Source organism: Sminthopsis crassicaudata, chromosome 2 (genome assembly GCF_048593235.1).
Source record: "Sminthopsis crassicaudata isolate SCR6 chromosome 2, ASM4859323v1, whole genome shotgun sequence".
In the NCBI taxonomy this organism is placed as follows: Eukaryota; Metazoa; Chordata; class Mammalia; order Dasyuromorphia; family Dasyuridae; genus Sminthopsis; species Sminthopsis crassicaudata.
The window spans coordinates 148,850,915-148,866,680 of record NC_133618.1 but is presented as its reverse complement, the minus strand read 5'-3'; the positions used below and the strand labels follow the sequence as shown (position 1 = coordinate 148,866,680).

At 37.2% G+C, this 15,766-nt stretch overlaps 1 protein-coding gene across 8 annotated transcripts in view; it reads right to left on the bottom strand.

The window, feature by feature from the left end:
• The window catches only part of MIS18BP1 (MIS18 binding protein 1), a 60,827-nt gene that overhangs the window by 32,426 nt on the left and 12,635 nt on the right, over positions 1-15,766 (bottom strand). For 4 of the 8 annotated variants that reach the window (XR_012486061.1, XM_074287630.1, XM_074287635.1 and 1 more), the window contains exons 2-4: positions 5,669-6,396; positions 2,423-2,572; positions 1,623-2,089 (exon numbers count right to left, since the gene is read on the bottom strand). Coding sequence is in view for 7 of the 8 variants with exons in the window: in XM_074287630.1 (XP_074143731.1) it covers positions 1,623-2,089; positions 2,423-2,572; positions 5,669-6,266 (1,215 nt within the window). In the remaining variant the exon portion in view is untranslated. Of the gene's footprint in view, positions 1-1,622; positions 2,090-2,422; positions 2,573-5,668; positions 6,397-10,332; positions 14,741-15,766 lie in introns of those variants that run through there. The other 4 variants (XM_074287634.1, XM_074287632.1, XM_074287631.1 and 1 more) reach the window with 4 other exon arrangements.

Here is a 15,766-nt window from a genome sequence, read left to right as displayed (position 1 = left end):
AGCTAATATGACAGAAAAAAAAATTCTGGAGGGGATATAGGAAAATAAGTAACCTAACATACTGTTAGTAGAGCGTGAACTAGTCCTATCACTCTGGAGAACAATTTGGAACTATATCCAAAAAGCTAAAACAAAAAACTCTTGAATCTTTGACCCAAAAATACCATTATTAGGTTTGTATCCTCTGAGCTGATCAAAGAAAAAGATAAAGATCTCATATGTACAAAAATATTTATAGTGGTTCTTTTTATGGTGGCTAAGAATTGGGGAATGACTGAATTAGTTATAATAATAAATGTGACGGAATACTATCGGGCTCAATAAGAAACGAAGAAGGAGATAATGTCCAAAAAACCTGGAAAAACTTACATGAACTGGTGCAAAGTTAACAGAACCAGAATTTCATAGCAACAGCAATAGTGTAAAGATAATCAGCTGTGCTTAGCAACTCTTATCAAAACAATGCAATTACAAAAGACTTTATGCTATTATTTTCAGATAGAGAGAGACCTGATGGACTTTGTGCAAATTAAAGCTTTTTTTTTTTTTTTTTAACTTTTTATTTTTTCCTCTTGGAACATGGCCAATGCAAAACATATTTCTGTATGACTTTATATGGATAATGAATGAATAGTTCATAAACATAGAAGAGAAACACTTGCGAGTGATAAGGATATGATCACCTTTCTAATCAGCTGTGGTTGGAGGTGCAGGAAATAAGTTGAAGAATTTGGAGGTTAAGGTTTTCAGAGCATTTATTGTGTACTTATTAGGTACCAGGCACTGCATTAGAATAAAGGAGGATACAGTCCTTATAAGGCAAGTCCCCTTACAGACCATTGCATAGTATATCAGATCTGCTGATCAATTGTGCTAAATTGCTTTTTTTTAGCCCCTCTTTTTAAAAATTTTGTTACAAGAAATGGCTTTCTCGGACTGTGGAAGGGAAATAAATCTAGGTAATATAAAACAAAAGATATCAATAAAAATCTATTTTTAAAACAATAAATCAATGAAGAGACACAAAGGATATCACTGTAAAGATTTACAAAGAGAAGAGAATGTATATTCATCAAATGTTAAAAGCAAATAATAATCAATAGATAGCCTGCATTTTCTAATGGCATCCACATAATGTCAAGGAAATTGAAGGAAATTACAACAAGTAGACTGAAGGATTTAAAGACATGAACAAGAGCTTCAGAAGAAGGGCAGACAGATAAGTTATGATCTCCATTGTTGAAGGAGATACACATCAAAGGAAGGACTAACATTACAAGACAAGGAAAGAAATCAATGTAGGTTATCCAACAATAAGGATATTTTACAAATGAATAAATGACTTCCTTATGATTATATTTAATTAGATGAAGAGGTAGGTCAGGAATTTCTAAGCCTTTGTTCTTTCCATTAGGTCACATTGTCGCTCAATAGGCGAGTTTGTACTGTATCTTAAATTAGAAAAACATTGGTTAGTTAAGGTTGTCCTTCAATGTATTTTAAGAAGCTCATCAAATTCAAACACCTGAATAATAGAGGAATAAACATAAATATGTCTACTTCCTGCTTTCAATTAATACAACAAATAATTAGATAAAGAAAAGCTTTAGAAATGTTCCTACCTTTTTTTTGGTACTGAATGCATTTTTACTGGAGTGTGATACACTTGTAGAAACCTTAGAAACTTTTTTCTCCGGTGCTACTATGTGAGTTTTAGGAGCTGCAATCAAAACTTTAAACATATCTGAGGTAGAACCCTGTTGGACAGTCTTAGAGATTTTTTCTTCATTTTCTTCACTCATTTCCTGTCCTAATAATCCTTTTGTAGACATTTCATTGTCACATTTTGGTAACTGGCTGCCAGGGTTAGCAGGTTCACATTCAGTACTGATACCATTAATATGAGGACTTTGAGATCTTTCATCATCGGCATCGATGCTTTCCAAAATAAGGGTATCAGACATGCTGAATTCAACACTTGTAACTCTGTTTTCATCGTCTTGAATCAACCTGGCAGATCTGGCTAATGCCTCACTCAGAATTACTGAAGTTGAAATGTTTTCATGTTTTTCTTTTGAAGTTGTAATGTCTGCAGAAAACCATTCACATTATATTACATTTATAAGGAGTTATAAGGCTATATAAAGTGTAAGCAAAAAATGCTTAAAGTTTTAAATACAAGCATTCAAAAGACCCAGGTTGTTCTACCCAAACTTTCCTCCAATTCTTCCCATTTCTAAATCTCCCAACTCTTTTACATATTTTTAAAATGCTAACAGTATAAAATTTGAATTTATATAGAGAAAGAAGAAAGGAGAGAAAACAATGATCTTTTGCAAGTTAGATGAAGTTTTAATTCACAGATAAGATACAGAACTAATACTATTCCATCAATGAAATAGTGTTAGAACAAAGAACTTACCATAAGTTAAATTTTGATGATAAGATAGGTTTTCCTGCTGATGTAGGATCTTTTGTTTTACTGGAAAGAAAAATTTATTCTGGAAATTTATCAGGGGAGCTTCTTTGGCTAGGGGAAAGGCTTTTCTTCCTGAAGAAATAGGAGATTCACCTGTAGTTGTCAGTGAAGATAAAAAAAATTCATTCAGAAACAAATATTTAACAATTAAATAGGAGTTTGCTTACAGCAATATGGAATATCTTCTTAGGTATTTTCTAACATGAATAACACCCCAATATGTCCTCCATCCCAATGCCACTTGATTATATGACTCACAACTTGAAAATGAAAAAAAAAATTATCTACATATATGGAATTGATAATATAGCATAACAAAACCCCAGACAACAATTCTAGAGATGAGTTCTAGTCCTACCTTTGTCATCAAATACCTGACATCAAAAAAGTAAATACAATGATGACTTTTCCAAAAAATTTCATCCAATGTGTACCTAAGAAACAGCTTCTGCACAAAAGTTCTGACAAATGGCAATCTAGCTTTTGCTTAAACACCTTAAAGTGAGGTAAATGCACGACTTCCTATAATAGCAGGTTCTCCTTTTATATAGCTCTAATTAATCTTGAAGTTTCACTTTATACCAAACCTAAGTCTTCCTCTATGTTAACTTTTACTCACTGCACCTAATTCTGTTTTCTGAGATGAAACAAAATAAATCTATTCTCCTTTCCACAGGACAGTCTTTTAAAGGCTTGTAGCACTCTGCCCCACCAAGGCTCCATTCCAGTTCATAATCATGCCAGCGACCTTCCTCTTGCAATACTTCAGCTTAATCAGCGAACTTCCTAAAATGACAGATAGAAATAAACTTACACCACCTGACCTGGTCTGACTAGACAAAAAACAGTAACACCCAGCTGCCCTTCCTGACACTAGGCCTCTCTTAAGGGCCAATAAGGCAGCATCAGCATTTGTGGCCGCTACTTATCCTGCAGATTCATCTCATTCTCTTCCTCCAGGCCCTCCCCTCCATTGACTAGGCAAGCAAATTGATGTAAGTTATACATGTGGAGTCATGCAAAACATTTCTAAAAAAGTCATGCTGTGAAAGAAAACAGAGCAAAAAGAAAAGAAAAAGAAAAAGAAAAAGAAAAAGAAAAAGAAAAAGAAAAAGAAAAAGAAAAAGAAAAAGAAAAAGAAAAAGAAAAAGAAAAAGAAAAGAAAAGAAAAGAAAAGAAAAGTAAAGTAAAGTAAAGTAAAGTAAAGTAAAGTAAAGAAAAGAAAAGAAAAGAAAAGAAAAGAAAAGAAAAGAAAAGAAAAGAAAAGAAAAGAAAAGAAAAGAAAAGAAAAGGAAAGGAAAGGAAAGGAAAGGAAAGGAAAGGAAAGGAAAGGAAAGAAAAGAAAAGGAAAGAAAAGAAAAAGTTATCTTCAATCTGCATTCAGGCTCCACCAGTTCTTTCTCTGGAGATGGACAGTACCTTTCAACATAAGTCGTTCAGAATTTTCTTGGATCATTGCACTGCTTAAAACGTTCAAGTCTTTCACAGTAGATTACAATACAATATGGCTGTGTGCAATGTAATATTCTCTTGGCTCTGCTCAATTCATGTAAATCTTTCCATATTTTTCTGACATCTTGCTTATCATTTCTTATTGAATAGTAATATTTCATTCATGTTCAGTCATTCCTCGATAGGCATCCTCTCAATTTCCAATTTTTGGCCACTACAAAAAGATCTGCTACAAATATTTTTGTACACATAGATCCTTTCCCTTTTTGTTTTCTCTCTATTTGGGACAAAGGGATAGTAATGGTACTGTTTGGTCAAAGGATATGAATAGATATAGTTCCAAATTGTTCTCCAGAATGGTTCTATCAGTTTACAACTTAATTTTCCTACATTCCCTCAAACATTTGTTTTTTTTTTTCCTTTTCTGTCACATTAGCCAATCTTATAAGTATACGATAGTAGCTCAGAGTTGTTTTAATTTGCATTTTTCAAATGAATATAGATAGCTTTCCTTACTCAATCTGGAAAATGCCTGTTTATATCCTTTGACCATTTATAAATTGAGGTATGGCTCTTGTTTCTATAAATTTGATTCAGTTCTCTATATATTTGAAAAATGAGGTCTTGTAGAGAAACTTTCGGGCCTTACACTTGACATACAAAACATATTTAATAACAGATTTTGAAAACTAATATAACAAATTCAATAGCATTTACTCCACTAAAATTCTGTTACACTGAAAAGGCTATTAGTGGACCCAATGATTACAACTTAAGAATCATAATATCCAAAAAAAGTATAATTATATTTGTTATAAAGACATTTCTTTGCCGCTTTCAGTTCAACTCAACTGGAAAGGGGGGGGGGAATGACAGAAATAGTCAACAAGTAATTGAATCAGTTCTACAATAATGCAAGTACTTCTCTTTCTCTAGAAGCCAAGTGACTAATAGAGATGTTAATTTGTCTCTCTTCTCAGACTACCTGAGTGGAAAGATAGGGAGATAGGAAGCAACAGTCCATCTGGTCTACCCCTCACCCTGACACCACTCAATAAACTCCCATGGTTCCCTATTGCCTCCAGTATGAAATACAAAATTTTCTGCAGTTCAAAGTCTTTCATAACCTATTCCCCCCCCTGCTACCAGCATTCTACCCTTTCCAGTCTTCCTATACCTTAGGTATAAGTTAAAAATATAATTGTTATATAGTTAAAAATATAATTGAGCCCAGAACCACTAACCTTTTTGTAGTTCCTAGTCAGCCATCTTCCCTACTCTAGGCATTTTCATCTGGATTGCTCTCCCTCCTCACCTCTGCCTACTAGCTTTCTTCGTTTCAAAAGCCCATCAGATAAAAGCCCATCTTCTACAGAAAAGCTTCCCTAACTCTTTAATTCTAGCTTCTTACCTCTGCAAATTATTCCCTACTTTTCTTGTATATAACTTGCTTATATTTATTTGTTGGTTGTCCCATTAGAATATCAATTCCTAGAAAATAAGGATTGTCATTTGTCTTTTTGTATTCCCAACACGTAGCACATCTGATACACAATAGGTGCTTAATAAATGCTTATTGACTGAATGAAAAATTCCCTTCGAACCTTCTAATCCACTCAAAATCAAGTGAAGATTTGGGTATTTACTTCTAGATCAGAATACATCCTTGCCACAAAAATATATCAACACATTTGCAGTCTTACCCTTCAAGTAATTCTGCAATTAATTAGCACTAACCTGAAAAAGAATGATTATCTGATGATACTTTATGACAATCAGGAAAGCCAGAAATAAAAGTTTTCTCCAGTTTACTTTTCTCTAGTGAAACAGGACTCAAGATTACATCTCTTTGACTTCTCTGTAACTCCAACGATGTACCGTCTGTAAATAGCGGCTTTTGTGAAGCTTGTAGTGACCTTGTTTTCATTTTTTGAAATATTTTTGCAGGAGAGTCATAGGTTACAATGTCAAAAGTTTTGTTTTTTTTGAAAACTTCCTCACTTGGAAAAAATGTTGCTTCTTTCTGTTCATTAGTTTTTTCAGAACCATCCGAAAAATTGTCAGAGCCAAAATTACCAGCTATTATTGTTGACTGCAGTGAATTGATTTCACTCTTACAATGTTCCATTTTTGGGCTCAAATGTTCCTCAAGGTCATTTGTATTGTTGTTATCATTTAAATTGTTGTTTTTATATTTCACTAAATCTTTTAATGGTATAAGAGTTTCTGAAGGTATATTTTTTGAAAGAACTGCATTAATTGGTGCATTTCCTTTTCTAAGAGAATTCAATGAAAACCTTGATGTTTCTGGACTTTTTGGACATGATGTAATCATCTTGATGAGACAGTGCCAAAAAGAGTCCTCTAACAGAAAATTATTTAAAACTAATTGCTCACAGTAAAACTTCAAGGGAAAACGGGGAAAGCAGAATTCAAGAAAACTTCAATTATCTTCATGGTTTTATCTAAAAAAAAGTTTTAGATTGTTATTCATAACATAAAAAAAATATTGTTCAATGATTGAAAGGATCTGTTGATTCACTATAATGTAATTTGTGTCAAACTTATTTGAACATTAGTATTTAAATTTCCAATATAAGGTTTTTAATAACTAAACAAAGCCTACATATAGAATTTTAAAAGTAAACATGTTATCCAATCATCAGTTTCATTTAATATATACTTATTTCTGTTAAAACTGATTAAATTTAAAGAATCAGAGAAACTACTCTACTGTATGGTATGTTACATTCAGAGTATTAAATATCAGTTTGCATGTAACCTTTTAATGAAGTTTCACAAATATAAATTCTTCCTTTTAGCTACTTTCTGTTTAACGTTTATAGCTTTACAATGAAATATCTATTGTGTCACGACACAAAATGACAATGACACAATGATACACACACACACAAATTCATAGTTCTAGTGTCATGACATTCCAGAATATCACCATTATCATTATCAAAGCATATATACAAAATACTTGAAACAAGCTGATTTTATTCAATATAAACGGGAGAAACACAAACATAAAATAAAGATCAATAGTATTACATTAAAAAAGGGACAGTAATCATGACCTCAAAGTTAGAGCTAAAATAAATTTAATCAAGAGAAAAATAGGGAAACTATATTGTCAGCCATATTATTAAATATTATTTTAGAGTATTTAAAATACGTAGAAAGAATATACAATGCCTGAGAGTATACCTGCCTAAAGAAGACACAGGAACTATATGAACATAAACATAAAACACTTTTTATACAAATACAATTAGAACTAAATAACTTAAGTAATATTTACTGCTCATGGATAGGTAAAGCCAATGTAATTTTTTAAATTACAATTTTACCTAACAAATTATTTATGTGATGCCATCTCAATAAAAAAATTATAAAAACTTGTCTTTCTTACACACATGAATGCTTAATTGTTTGGAGGGGAGGATTAGTGAGAAAAACAAAGTAAAAAGTACACAAACATAGAATATAAGAAAACTTACAAAGGAAGCAAAGAAAAGCTAAACAGTTTTTAAAACAATATAGTATTTATTATACATATTTTCTTAAATTGAAATTTATTATTTTATATTGAATCTCTCATATGTTCTTCATGGCAATTTTTTTTCTTATTTTGTATTTAAATTTAAAAATTAAAAAAAGAAATTATAATTGTTCTCTTTCATGTATTTATTTCTGATCTGTTTGTTCCTTCTCAAAGGATGGTATCATATCTTTCATCTGAGGCAGATATTGTGCATAGCAGTAGTGTCAAACTCAAACAAACAAACAAAAAAATCCCTGTATCCCATATATTGATTTAGAAAACCACAAATATTATCTATTTTGTTAAAACATTTCCCAATTATATTTCTGGTACTTTGTGGCTATCAGACTTCAAACTTGACATCTGTTATAAAGCATGTTATAAAGACTTCATTATCACAACCTCTAGTTTGTTCGAAGAGGTTGGACTAGATAACAATAATAATGCAATTAGAATTTATATAATGCTTTAAGGCAGAGGTATCAAACTCATATAGGGGAGGGAGGGTGGAAGAGCTATATGTAGCCAGCAAAACTGAACTAGATTAAAGTGTTATTGGGAAATGTTTAACATAATAAAATAGAACATAGCTAATGTTAATTTGCAGGTTTTCAAAGCCTACTCTATAATATGTCCTGCATGGATTTTTTTTCTATTTGAGTTTGACACCATAGCTTTAAATTTCAACTTTTATCTTAACTGGTCCCCCTTTCAGACAAGAATGGAAGCTAATCAATAGAGACCAGAAGATGCTTAGAAACTTGACAATTCCCTATATGTAAGATTCAGTTAAACATATAAGAAAATTACTTTCTACTTTATAGAAAACAATGTCATTGTAAATTTTTGTATATTTATGGGAAATGAATAAAGGCTAGTCCTATTTAGCTATATATTGAAAAATATTTCTCTCTTTCACTAAAATCCTCATCAAGGGGGCAGCTAGGTGGCACAGTGGATAGAGCACCAGCCTTGAATTCAGGAGGACCCGAGTTCAAATCTAGTCTCAGACACTTAACACTTCCTAGCTGTGTGACCCTAGGTAAGCCACTTAACCCCAGCCTCAGGAAAAAAAAAAAAAAAGAAAAAAAGAAAAAGAAAAAATTCTTCCTCTACCACTATTTGATCATGGCCATTTAATGGTTTGCTCATTTAAATGCTCTAAGCCTCAGCTTTCTCATTTCTAAAAAGTTACTGTTGGGACTAGATGGCCTTTCCCTCCCAACTAAAATCTATTATTTTATTAACTCAAAAGACATTTAACTTATATTTGATATGCAATGTAAGTCAAATACATGTAAAGCCTTAAAGTATGTAAGCTATTTGGTCAACCCTCAGACCCATTTAGAGTTATGGAGTGGGGACAGTTGCCAAGTGGCAGCTTTCCTGTCCACTAAGCTGTTCCACATCACAGATCCAGGATAGAATGAGAAGGGGGAATAGCATTCCTGATTAGGGAGGCTCTGGGCCATGAAGAAAGAAAGTAAAAAATTTAGAAGTTAGCAGCAGGGGGGCAGGGGGGGGGAGAGGTACACACCCCAAACTCAGAGTAACTCATCACTTAAAGCATTCAGTCCAGCCACCAAAGGAATAAGGAAGGAAGGAATCCCAGAACAAAGGGAGCCTACAATTCTGCTTCTCCCAACTAACAGAGCTTGCCAGGGGTTGAGGGGTAGAATTCAGGAGCTTCTATTAATATACAGAACCAAACAAGGAAAGAAATTGCAGAGTTCCTATCAGGAAGTAACAATCAAACTTTACCCTGCATCAAACTATTCTGGAACACTGAAAGCTTCTAGGTCCTCAATCTGTTCCTGAGATAACAGACTAAAAAAATGTAAAATACCAAGAAAGTAGGACTAGCCTAATCTTTCAATAAGTATAACTGAACTTACCTCTGAAAACATGTCAGAAAAAAAATTTTTTAAAAGAGAAAAACAACATACCGGGAAGTAGGCTAGAAGAACAGAGAAGCAAAAGGAAGCACCTCACCATAATGAGCAATTAAAACATCTGTAATGCCACAAAGAAAAATACAGCTTGGGCATAAATTCAACTAGAATTCCTAGAAGAAATGAAAGCAAGACTATTAAAAAAGTATGGTTTTTTTATAAATGAGAATACTAAGGGAAAAAATGAAAAAAAAAGAAATGAAAGCAACAGAAAAAAGAATTAGAAAGATAATTAACAGCTTAGTACAAGTACAAAACTTCAGGGAACAGCTCCCTGAAAATTAGAGTAAACCAATGAAGCAACAAGAAATATTAAAACAAAGTCAAAAAGTTGAAAGAAAAAAATGGATCGAGATAAGAAAAACTGAAGATCAATAGATAGACTGCCATGAACAATAAAAGAACACAGACACAATATTTAAAGAAATAAAAGAAAATTACCTATATATCTTAGAACTGGAAGTCAAAACTCCAAAATGAAAACTTGAATAAACATTAACTCAAAATATGCTTCCAGGTCAAAAGCAAAATTGCTGGGAGTAGCTACACAGAAAGAATTCAAGCACCGAGGAGCTACAGTCAGGACCTTAAGAACATCTAGCAGCCATATAGTAATGGAAAATTTGAAAATGATATTCAGAAGGCAATGGATATAGGCTCAAAGTTAAGAAAACTTAGCCAGCAAAATTGTTTAATCTTACAGATGGAAAAATTATTTTTAATGAAACAGGACTTCCAAACATTCCTAGCAAAGAGGTAGCCTAATGCCTGCAGAACTGGGTGGGGGAGTCATGAAGACTGAAGGTGAAATTTGACCTCAAACACTTCCAGATTGGGCAGATCACCTAACCCTGTTTGGATCAATTTCTTCGAGTATAACGTGAAGATAACATACCTACCTTGTCAGAGTTGTTGTGAGGATCAAATGAGAATATTTGTAAGGCTCTTGGCACAGTTACTAGCCCATAATTACTAAATGAACACATTTCCTTCCTTTACTTCCTGATGAAAAGGCCAGAGCTGTGGAGAAACTCTCATGTACAAACATAGGAGTGAAAAGAAACATGAAATGATAAACGAATAAATTGCTTACATTCAAATATGGGGAGATGATACATGGGCCCCCTTGAACTCTATCAGGAGTCATGAAAGACTAACTAGACAAGGCTTGGGAGTATTTCTGTTATGGCTTTTTACCTTAAGAATGGAAAGAAAGGGGAAGAATAACAAACTAATGGGGAAAGAGAAAGGAAGGTTAGGGGAAATGATCTTATAAAACCAGGCTGCTTGGACCAGAATATCATTATGTACTTCAACAACAATACTATATGATGATCAATTTTGATGGACGTGGCCATCTCCAACAATGAGATGAACCAAATCAGTTCCAATAGAGCAGTAATGAAAATGATGAGATTTGGAAAGGAGATAGCTTAAGATCAAAAATACCAACAGGAAATTCTTTTTTTGGGAGAGACTGAAGGAGATAGCAATAGAGAATTTTTGTCTTATTTACAACAACAGAGAATTCTTGTATTACTGACAAATACCTCCAGAACCTCTTGATAACATCTCTGTACAAACATTGTTTTGATGACTCTAGTCATCATATGAAGAAGGCTGAAAAATGAAATCTTTGCATTTCGTATATACCAGCCAAATGCCCGTCAACTGACGCCCCCTTTTCAGGCAGTTTGGGTCTTCCTGAAGGCCAAATGCCAGTCTATCCCTTTACTATCAATAAAGACTTTGTTTCCATACAGCATTAAATAGCAAATTCCTTTGCTGTCGAACACCGCCCTTGGCTACTTTGGAGAAGGAAGGAGAGAAAGAGAAAAGGAACTGACCCATCTCAGTTTAGAACCTCAGTTTACTCCTCATCAAAGTGAACCAGCTACACCTAGAGAAAGAACTCTGGGAGATGACTATGAACCACTATATAGAATCCCAATCCCTCTAATTTTGCCTGCCAGAATTTTGGATTTCCTTCACAGGCTAATTGTATACTATTTCAAAGTCCGATTCTTTTTGTACAGAAAAACAACTGTTTGGACATATATATACACGTATATTTAATTTATACTTTAACATATTTTACATGTATTAGTCAACCTGCCATCTGGGGGAGGGGGTGGGGGGAAGGAGGGGAAAAATTGGAACAAAAGGTTTGGCAATTGTCAATGCTGTAAAATTACATGCATATATCTGGTAAATAAAAAGCCATAAAAAAATAATCATCAAAAAATAAGTAAATAAAACCAGGCTGCTCAAGTGCAAATCTATACAAACAAGGAAGACTGGAAGAAGATGACACGAAGCACACTCTCTTCTGAACTGGTCAGCACAGAGCTGGATACAGAAAAACATTTCATTCCACAGTGAAATAGAAGGAAAAGGAGAGACAATAGAGGTAGAAGAAGACTAAGTCATAGGTTAGACCTAAACAATAAGCAAAACAAACTCAAGAGATGTACCAAAAAAAAAAAAAAATATTCACAGTTCCTTTATAGTGGCAAAAATGGAAAGAATCTGAGGGAGTATCCATAAATCAGAGAACAGATGAATAAGCTATATATAATGCTAAACTTTCATCAGAGTAGTAATCAACCACAATTCCCAAGAACTAATTATCCATCATAAAGAGAGGTAAATGACTCAGAATGCAAAATGATGCAAATTATTTCAAAAATACAAGTCATTGTGGAAATTTGTTTTGGTTGACTTTACATGTTTATAAGCAGTCTTGTTTTTCTAAGTTTGTAACTGGGAGGGCAGTTTGGGGTGGGACACTGAGAAAGCAGATCTTGGCTGATTAAAACAAAAAAAAATTTTTTTTAAATCATGATAAATTAAAAGGTCAAAGTTGATATTTTTCTGCTCACAAAAGTGAGGTCTCACCTATCCCCCTTAAAAAGGCCATTTATGATTGGTGCCTCCACTTTCTCTTCGCATTCTTATTAAGCCCTTACAATACAGCTTCCAACTCCATCATTCCACTGAGACAGCTTTCTTTTAAGTTCTCACAATTGCCAAATCCAAAGGCCTTGTCAATACTATTCTTTCTGCAGCCTTCCTTACCCTCTCTCCTCCCAGATGGTAAGTTCTCTCTGGGTTCACTCACTACTTGCTTCTGGTTTTCCTCCTACCTAATTGACTGTCCTTTTCAGACTTTCTTTACTGGATCCTAATCCAGATCATGCCCTCTTAATGACAGGTGTCCAACAGGGTTCTGTCCTTTTCCCTCTATACTACTTTACTTGACACTTCAATCAGCTCCCCTCCCCCCCATGGACTTAGGATCTCTACCTTGGAGACACTTTCCTGGTTCCCTATGTCTGGAATGCTCTGCTCTGAGCTTTTTAGCTTCAAGTTTCAACTCAAATTTCATCTTCTACAGACAACTCTTCATTCTAGTGTTTTCCCTCTTTTAATGGTTTCCTACAAATAGCTGGTTTTATATATATGTGTTTGCATGTTGTTTTCCCCATTAGATGGTGACTTATTGAAGGGCAGGGACAAGCCAGGCTTAGCATCACGCCTAGCACAGAGTAGGTGTTTGACAAGTTAAAATCTGCCTCTCCTGACTTCAGCTCTCTGCTGGTCTCCCTCTCTATAATTCTTTTTCCGCCATCTCAAACGATGTCAAATAAACATCTTAAACTCAACGTGCCCAAAACACAACTCTTTCTCCCAAACACCACCTCCCCTTTTTCCCTTATTATTTTAGGGGCAACACCATCCTCTCAGTCCCTCAGGCTCACAACCTAGATCATCTTGGATTTTTCACTCTCTCCTGCCCATATCCAAGCTCTTGCCAAGACCTGTCCACTTCATCTCTTTTCTCCTTCCACCATTCTGGCACAGACCCTCACCGCCGAATTTCTGGACTACTGCAGTAGGCTGCCTCGATTCTCTGACCACTCCAAACCGTTCTCCATTCATCTAGTCACTATGGCAATTGTCTTAAAGTATAAGAGGTCCAACCACGTCAAACTCGAAACCAACAAAACTCCAGTGGCTCCCACTGCCCGCAGGAGCACAGGTGCCCTTCACAACCCACCCCTTCCCCGCTTAGTCTTCATTTCATTCTCCTGCACACCCAGTGACAGCGCCCTCCCGAAGTTCTCCGTACACTACTTTCCATTCTCAGACTCAGCCACTTTCTCCGGTTAGCTATTCTATACGGCTGGAATATCTCCTTATTCATCTTTCCCTAGCTTCCTTTAAACTTAACCTTTTTTTTTTCTTCCTTCAAGAAGCTTTCCCCAAACTATTTCCTGGTTTCTGCCCCTTAATTATTATTTATCTTCTATATACAAATTTGGAAGGAGAAGAAAAGCAATTATGCAAATGCCCTGCCTAAGGCCATTCAAATTCAGGATTCAAAGCCTCGAGAAATAAGGAAGGTCGTCTCTCTTCAGCGCCAGGGCCAGTGGGAAGAACTTCAGAGTCCGAAGTCGGACGCTACAAAGGGACTCTGGAAACCCCTGGTTTAAATCATCACTTTTACAGAGGAGCAAAGTCAGGCTGAGAGCGGACTGGCGCAATGGGAGTGAAGGAGCAGACTGGCTCGAGCTCCCGAGTCTCCCTGGACTACATACAAATCCAGCACTCTCCCACTGCCTTACCGCAACAGGGCACAAACAGCGAGTAAAGAAAGAAACGCAAAGATTTTGTCCGCTGACTCCCAGGCCAGGCCCTCCCAGAACTTATACTGTACAGAGGGAGGGGGAGGGGCCGACCCGACCCGGCTACGTCAGAGGGGCCGGTGTCCCGAGAAGGATAAACCTCCCCCTGTGCAGCGGGCTTTAGGGACCCGGAAATCCAGGAGACCGGAGAGCGGAGACCCGAGCCCAGAGCCCTGGAGGGGGGGAGGGCAGGAAGGCAGCCCGGGGCCGGCGAACAAGCGGCGGAAGGGGGCAAAGGCTGAGGCAGAGACGGTGGAAAAGAACAGGGGAGTCAGGAACCGCACTTCGCGCCACATTTACACCCAGAGCGCCGGCTGCCGCCGCGCCGCCCACCAAGCTCCGGGCTCCCGGAGGCGGGGCGGGGCCCCCGACCCGCGTAACTAGGGCTTTCCCGGTCTCAGAGGATCGACCCCGGCCCCGGCCCGCGGCTCCCTCCGCTCCCCGCGCTTAAGCGGAGGGGACCGCCCAGCCCGCGCTGTGGGCGCGCACACTCACCCTACCCTGCTCGGCTCGGCTCGGGCTCCTCACCTGGCCCGCTACCGACACACACCGGCTTTTAGTTCAAACGGCGGGCAATCGCGCGCCCGCCGCCTGAGGGCCTGTGCGATTGGTGCATCCCGACGTCTATCGTCATCACGTCGCGTCGCCGGCTTTGGTAAAAGCCCCCTCCCCTCCGGCCCGCGCCGCGCCTCACGCCTGTTCGGATGTACGCGCTCCTGGCTCTCCGGGCTGAGCAGTGTCCGGGCTAGTGACTTAGCGTGTTCGGGCTTCGTTTTCTTTCCCGGGACCTTCCTCCTCTCCAGAACGGAGACAAGATAGGCGGATAAAGTGTTTTCGGGGCCGGCGGGCGATCCGGAGGCTTTCGTCAGCAGCCTCCCAAGGCACTTTCTCGGAAAAAGCCGAATAACTCTTCGAACTTGAAGGATGCAGAGGCTCAGCTCCCAGCTCTAGGCCTGGCTGGTCGTGAACCTTAAATGCTTGTTGATTTGAATAAAAAGTTCTGTACAGATTGTAACAACGGTTGCTGCTAGAGAAACTATTCTTGGAGAAGCCCGGAAGCTTTTGGCTAAGTTCTGAAAAACTTATGTGAAGTAGGACCGAATTCTTGCTCTCATAAGCTTATAATAGACTTATAAGCTTCAAATCAGTGCAAAAGTAGCTCTCTCTCCGCGTAAATTTGGGGAGCAATGTGGGGGGAAATGCTGAATAAGCGATAAAATATGTGAGGTTTCTTCCCACGGAATCAGTTCTAAATTGTCTTGATATTCACGTAAAGGCCTTGTGAACCGATAAAAGAAATTTTAGCGCTCACTTTGTGAGGCTGGGGCTAGTCATCCAGGCCCCACTTTACTTACTGGCCAAAGGGGATAGTTGTGGAACTAATCAGGGTTGTGAAGATCACGTGGAATGTGTGTGTAAAATCACAGTGCGAAATGGGGTAGAGACCGGACATATCTCTGCGCCGCTCTGCCGAAGAACGCTTCTGTGCGGAGTGCCCCCTGCGGCGCAGGCTAGGTGTTCACTGTACCAGGTGCATGCTGAAGTGAGCTGCCCTTGCTCTCATGGAGCCCGCGTTCTAGGGTGAAGACGCATAGATTAACAAAGTAGAAGAACACAAAATAAGCTAGGATGGAGGAATCGGGAA